The 7,638-nt window shown below is 42.5% G+C and overlaps 1 protein-coding gene across 1 annotated transcript; it reads left to right on the plus strand.

The window, feature by feature from the left end:
* The first annotated feature begins 943 nt into the window (after window positions 1–943).
* Window positions 944–5,454, plus strand: LOC8032357 (acetylcholinesterase). Its single transcript, XM_029986727.4, has 2 exons — window positions 944–2,499; window positions 5,301–5,454. Exons 1-2 carry the CDS (start codon window positions 944–946, stop codon window positions 5,452–5,454), a joined length of 1,710 nt encoding a protein of 569 aa, XP_029842587.4.
* The last annotated feature ends 2,184 nt before the right edge of the window (window positions 5,455–7,638 follow it).

Consider the following 7,638-nt stretch of genomic DNA (forward strand, 5'->3'; position numbering starts at 1 on the left):
ATGAAACTTTTGAATACATGGAAATGAATGGGCGCCAGTTACCGAAAAGGGGCCCCATTTTTGCATTCAAATTTTCAAAAAGAATCACTTATACATTTTGAATGAGATAACTTAATTTTTCAAAATCTTGGCATCTATTTCGGAATGCTACAGCAACGTTTGGTGGAGAATGAGGGTTCGGTAATGCAACAAGATTATTTCTGCCATAAAAACAAACAAACAGACAGACCTTGTAAATTTGGAGTGGCTGAATATTTTATTTTTTAAACTGCTAACGTTTTTTTAATGTAACTTTGTTATAATTCAAATAACCAGCTATCGCATACACTGTATTGGGAAGGAAGAACGCGTTTGAATTGAAATAATTCCGCATAGAAACAATACAGTTTTAGGCACAAGTAAGAATGTTTAAGCTTATCCGGTCGCACATGTCACCATGGCCTTAAATTGACTTGAGGCGTGATACCAAATGAATTATTCGTAGTTTAGTGTACCGGTCTGAAGTAATCATCTTTCTATGCAAAACAGAATCCACCGATACAGCTCCGATAGCGATCCTGTATTCTAATATTTCCTCCAGTGCTTCCTCCATACACTCACCTAAATTCCAATAATCGGTACATTGTCATTCTAGAAGGAAAAGTTGGAGCAACGACTCGAGTTCTGGTTTCTTTCCTGCTAGTATAACAACAGCTCTTATGCTACAAAAGCCAAAGCCAAACTTCTATGGCAGGAAAGATTGCAAGCAATAGGATAAACAAATGAGAAAAACATCGACGCGACCGAAATGTAAGACACTCACTCGGCCACTCTGCCGTTCACCTGCACGAAGTCTGCATGCTAGGCGTCTTCGTCTTGAAGGATAGGGGAAACAGTAATAACCAAAATAATTTCAGATGATAACTATATCTCTTCTTAAAAACAAAGGCCAGAAGTTGCTAGAATGCTTTACCTGATTATTACAGTGTGTTTGGTTTGCTCAACAAGATCTGTGACGTGCAATGATCCGCTGGCTCGCACCCACACGGGACTCGTCGCTGGCTCGCGCATCCTGGTTGGCGGCAAAGAGGTGGATGCATTTTTGGGAATACCATTCGCAAAACCACCCGTGGGAGACCTTCGCTTTCGAAATCCATTGCCAGCAGAACCTTGGAAGGGGACGCTCAAAGCCACAAGTAAGCCGACACCTTGTTGGCAGTTAAACCTTCGTTTCTTAGGTGAAAGATTTCTGAACTACTCTAGTGCTTCAGAAGACTGCCTCTACCTAAATGTGTGGAGGCCAGGCTCCACATGCCAGAATGTCGACTCGTGTCTGAGAAAGCTTCCAGTTGTGGTCTTTATTCATGGAGGGGCCTTCCAGTGGGGTGACTCGGCATTATTCATCTACGACCCCGCCAACTTCGTGGCGTTGTCGAATGTTGTGTTCGTGACGTTCAACTACCGAGTGAGCATTTTTGGGTTTCTGTCGCTCGAGAAGCCAGAACGTCTAGGAAACATGGGCCTTTGGGACCAGAACCTGGTGCTCAAATGGGTTCAAAAAAACATAGAACATTTTGGAGGCGATCCGAACGAGGTGACACTTAGCGGCCAAAGCGCTGGCGCCATTTCAGTGGGATTGCATGCGGTGGCTCCACCGAGTCAAGGTCTCTTCAAGAGGGTGATTATGGAAAGCGGCACTCCACTATCTATGATACTTGGAATGTCGTACAGGGGCGTTAGCAAGTTCACGCATATTGCTGGTGCCCTCGGATGCTACGATACTCGACTGAGCTTCAACGAACAGTTAGACAAAGTGATGGCGTGCCTTAGAAAACTAGACGCTCGATTCATAATCAAAATTTTAGCAAGTGTCGACGACGTCCAGCGAATGTTTTCACCCATTCATGGAGACGACTTCCTCCCCCAGCACGTACTCTCGGAGAGAACGTGGACGAGCCTCAGTTTTAAGAATGTATTAATAGGAACCAATCGGGATGAAGGGTCGCTTTTTCTGGATCATCTGAAGTTCACTTTCCCTAGACTGGAACAAGTAATGTCCGGAGATTACAGATTGGCTATAACATTTGCCCTGGCGCCGGTCTTCAATATTCCAGTGTCGAAAGTGAAACACCTCGTCAACTTTTATTTTGGAGGATATGAGACAAAACACGACACAAAGACGGTAGTGGACATCTTCGGCAAAATATTTGGAGATGCCGTATTTGACTGTCCTACACAGCTATTTGCAGAAACAATTGCCAGGCAAGGCATAAGTACCTACAGGTATTTATTCGCTTACGAATCTACCTTCAGCTTCTGGCCGGACTGGATGGGCGTGGTTCACGCAGAAGAACTGGCCTACACATTAGGATCGCTACCCTTTTATAAGGACAGGGACAGGTACACGGAGCCTCTTGATGATTACGAAAAGGAGCAGCTAGTAAAAATACAGTATACGACAGAAGAACAAGCCTTCATGGAAGAGATTGTCGACGCCTGGGGTTCATTCATCCGCGCAGGGTGAGAATGCTTATATTTTTTGCTTCGGGTTTGCTGAAACAATTTGTACTAACATTCTCTTTTTACGTTGTCAAATAGCGGCTATCTTATTTCACATGCAAAGGGTGCAAGAGTTCCTGGCGCTCATGATAAAAAAGCAAATAATATAAAAAAGTTCGAAACGAATAATCGTACAAAAAATAAAATTATTAAAAGGTAAAATTCACGGAAACAAGTGCCAATGTTGTTCGAGCGCATTCTCAATTTTCTTTCGCCAGAAATACCAGGAAGGGGCTTTCAGCAAACATAAGCGTGTTACTTTAGAAATTAAAAAAAAAAAAAAAAAATATGCGGGCACGAGTGGGAAACAATGCGCAAAATTCCGAATGCGTCGCTAAACCTGACAACAGTTGAAGTGGCGGATTTAGATATTTTTATGGGGAAATTAACAAGGACGATGAACGTTTTTTTGTTCCTGCGAGGGCGTACTGCTCGCGATCTGCAGCAGATAAAAAGATTTGCTCAGCTGATTTGACGCTTTTCAAAAGTCCCGCGAATGTCAATACTCTCAGTGGACTGCTAGATGTGTTTGGTGGCTAGATATACCAAGACCGGGGGTCTCCAAACTTGTCGGTTAATGGGCCGGATTAGCGATTGGTCGCAGTCTCGAGGGCCGGGGGAAAAAGAGCAATTAAAATCGAAAAAAACAAAACAACTAAGTAAATTAACGTAGATAAGCATTTAACAATACACAATAATGTTAGAGCAAGTATAAAAAACCCTAAGGTAAATAATAAGTGTACGTTAGGTTAAAATTTAATATTTAGCTAATACGACATTACGCGATACTTGTGACAGAGAAAACTCACCAGGCATAAATCAAAGCGCATGAAAATTTTGGCACATTCGCGCAGTGCAAAATACTAACGAGAATGATGAAACTAATGTGAAAAATATGCAATAGTTTGGGAAAAGGACATGAGAACGAAATGGAGTTTTTACATAGTTACACAGACATGAAGCTGGGGGACTAGAAAAGATGACAGTGATCACAACGTTGAATTATAACATAGTGAGAGGACACATGTGACGATCCACTTTCTGTCGTTCTTTCTGGCATCCTAATTTGCGCACTGAGAGCGCGTCGGGCCGTCGTTTCTTTCCGCGCACTTCTTTTTGCGCCATAGCAGCGGGTCTGTCGGAAGCGGGCAGCAGGCCGGGCTTCAGTGGAAAGACCGCGGCCAGCTGCGGGCCAGTCGGTAGACTTCCGCGTGCCGGATCCACAGAGTTATTATAATGTACGCTAGAGGTTCAACTGGCGCTAGTGTCTATGCGACTTCCGTGACGCAAATTGAAGCAGACAGCAACCAGTCTACTTTTCCAGTCTTCCTGTGTATTCCTATGCGAAAGCGCGCCTGCATTTTGTCTCTTCGCCGGAAAATAACACGGAACACTTTGGTTATTTGGGTCGTACCGGATAGTATGTACCTTGATTAACACTGTAAAAGTGTAATTGCTTTAGTTAGCACATTTTTCTTCATCAGTGACCGATGTTTAACTTCGCTACATTTCAGTCCCAAACGTGTGTTCCGCAGCAGGTGTGTAGAAACAAGCGACGATTCGAAGCAAAATTACAACTGAAAGGAATGTAGAGTGTGTTCAAGGCTCGCCAGCAATCCGGTGACGCTTATATATTGAAAATATGCCAGTCCTGTCACAATATAAAAATGACCCCGTCGTGCATGAGCGGATAAAAACATTCAAAACATATAGAATAAAGTCCGTTGGCTATAAAAGTTGTCTCTTCGTATTGTTTTCTCTGCCGGGCAGCTTTTATCGGGCACTTGTTCTCAAAGATTTCGAGCGTGCGAGTGATATTTTGAACTATAGAACAAGCAGCTCCGCTGAGAGCAGAAAGAATAAAACGGTACTTACTTATTTAAAATAGGAATAGATTACGTAGCCTTCAATTAATTTTCATCGTATATGCACGTGTGGTTACTGATCCGGTGCTACTGCGTAGTTCTTGCCGTCTTTCTTAATTTCCAGATGTTCTTCGTTCGTTTGGCACGTATATACCCCACGCTGAAAAGCGCCGACGTCGTGTTCGCGCTAACAGTGTCCGACAGTGCACATAAATATACGTACGAAGCTGTTTTAACACCGTTTTTAATGCGATGAATTTGAAAGAAAAACACCGTAAATGGCCAATTATTTCGTCGGCCTGACTGAAAAATGTTCCAAGCTACCTAGTACGTACGAATTATTTGGGATATTCGCCCTTATGATCGAGCGCAGAGAGAAAATGCACTCACTTTTTCCCATAGAAATGCATTACCGGAAGTCAATTTTCGACTGGTTGCTGTCTGCTTCAATTTGCGTCAGCACACTAGCGCCACTTGAACCTCTAGCGTACATTATAATAACTCTATGGCCGGATCTGACCCGCGGGCCGGGGCTTGGAAACCCCCGGCCTAAATGAGAAAACCTCGTTGTCAACTCAAAAAAAAAAAAAAAAAAAGATCGGCGCGGATGTTTCTTTTTTTTTTTTTTAGATCGAGCTGCACTTCGATTTGTTTCAAGGGGACGCTAAAATGGTTGTTGTTGTTAAAAAGGAGGGTGAATACAAATTGTTTTCCTGTTAATTTTAAGTGCGGTCGGCGATGTTCCACAGCTCACTAATAAGATGTTTTAGTAGTGAGGACGGTTACGAACGTATCTTATGCAGTGTATATTGCCTGCAAAGGTATTCACCAGATTAATTTCGATTCCATCGCTTCGTGCTCTCGTGTCTATGAATCCCCCTTTTCCAACTTGTACAGGAGGCCGTCGATACCTCTGCCTGGATTTGACTGGCCCCTCTACACTACCGAGAGCCCTCAGCTTCTTTACCTGCGACCAAGTAACTATACGATGGGCTACTTCCCGCGTCGCAAAACATGTGAACTTTGGAGACCGTTTCTTTTCAGAAGGTGAGTATAGCAGAGTTGATAAAACCTTTGCTTGTTTGCTTGTCAGTCACATTGCAACCACGAGTGTGGAGACCTTGACTATATTATTGGCTATTATTTGAACATGATGAGGAGTCCCACAGTTCTTACCCTTTATTTTATATATACGACGAGCTATTGCAATAGAATTTCTTAGGTGTTACATGTGTCGTGCAAGGTCAAAGCGGATATCGCTCTCACGATTTAAACGTTCCGCTTTTGTTTCTTTTTTATGCCCAACCAGCTATAGTAGAAACGCGCCTCCTTTAAGACTGAGAATGGCAGCGTTGGCTGTGTCACTTTCTGCCGCTAACCCTGTTGGAAAAATGTCGGTCGGCGTCATCTGGAAGCCGACGGCTCGAGACCCGCGGCTTACAGGGTTTTATTTCAAAGTTCTTACCAGCTTCGTATACCATGCTGAATATGGACAATATCTTTAAATATTTAAAGGTTAGGTTTATGAACGATGCAAAACTTTGAATTACATCGTTAAGGAGTTTCTAGGTTAATTAAACTTCCAATGAAACGCCGTAAAACAACACGTAGCCGAGATTTTGTATATTGAAACCTATATCGTCCTAAATTAATTGAGTAGTTTTATCAAATGCGCCTAGGCGCATTTTTTTAAACTAAACAAAATGAAATCGTCAAAGATCTTTTTATTCATTTGATACTTAAATATTTTATTTATTCCAAAGCCACATTTTCTACCTATCATATTTAAAAATCAGAGGCATAATTTTTCTACAGTCTTTTTAGTGAGTTTCAGCGGTCTTTACTTTGTGATGAGCATTTATCCCGAAGGCCTTCAAACGAAAGTTAGAAGACATGTTTTAGTTATTTCAACTTAAATCGTATAGTGCAGCACAGGTGACCTGTGTTATATGTGCAAATATAATATGATGGCAGTTGCGTACTTCGTATAAACTTTGAATCACATAATACGTAAAAACGCTTTGCATTTAGTAGGAATACCGCCTTCTCGGAGCAAAACAAATGCGATGTGTTCGTAACAACATTAAAAAAAAAAACGCCTAGTTACATAAGCGCGTGGGGTCATTTAATGATACTCTCTGTTAGTCTTAATAAAGGAAATGAAAACCATTGAAGTGTAATTAGATTTAGCGGATAGCAGACTAAATGCAAGTCTGCTTTGCTACGCATTTATGTTGGATGCGGATAGAAAGTCTAGAAGTTGAAAGCTGGAAAAGAGTGAAGCAGTTAAGATACAGAAGACTGCTGGCACCTAATATTTGTCCACTTGATGTTCTGATTACAGTAGGAGAGAGTCGGGAGGAATGGGACGCTTTTCACAAATGCATTTTTAGTTTTGTTTATTTTGAACGCAAAAAGATGGTTGATGGATTATAGTACAAGTCGAAACAAGCTGCGCAAATTCTGCGAAACACAGGTTACTGCCACTTTTAGAGCAACTGCAAAAAAATAGTTTCTAACAGCTAAAATCTGTCCCATTCCACCCGTCCCTTCGGGTGGAGACACCCTTTGGGAGGAATGGGACGCCAGTAAAATATCGGTCCCAACGTCTTCAGCGAACATTAAAAACCGATAGTTCCATATCAAACTTGAAGCAAGCTTGCAGGCGCTTCGTTCCCCCAAAAGTTTTTGGCGCTGGCAGCTTCTTCACAATATCCGTTATTGGCACAGTCCCTATATCTTTCTGCGGAGGAAAGTAAAACTTTAAGCTCTCTTCTTTCTTTCGAAGGAACTGGACACTGACGTCCATATTGTCACTACTTTCGACTCTACCCGTGTAATAAACGTCAGATTTTTTCTTACCAAATCTGACAAGGACAAAATCGCCTTTTGTCACTTGAAAAGTTTTGTTTGGGCAATCGGCCTCAGAAATGTCCCGCCTCTCATTATCGGAACCCGACATGTCACTGTCTGAATCATCAAATGCAACGGCAACAGTGTCGTCTTCCCTTGAAGAACTGAACTCCTTCTGAAGTCGCCGTTTCTTTTTTGGGCGGGTAGTGGCGACAGTCTTAGCTGTGATTAGCGCTCTTTTTTTTCAGACTCTGTCGTGCCAGCCTCTCTGCAGCTTCTTGTTCAATCGCATGCTTCTCGGGTGTATCCGTAAGGATTTTTGTCCTACCTTTCTTCCTTCCTTTTCGCCCTGTCTTACGCGGTGCAGCCTTAGGGTAGGGCC

Source organism: Ixodes scapularis, unplaced genomic scaffold (assembly GCF_016920785.2).
Source record: "Ixodes scapularis isolate PalLabHiFi unplaced genomic scaffold, ASM1692078v2 PGA_scaffold0__279_contigs__length_252992795, whole genome shotgun sequence".
NCBI lineage: Eukaryota > Metazoa > Arthropoda > Arachnida > Ixodida > Ixodidae > Ixodes > Ixodes scapularis.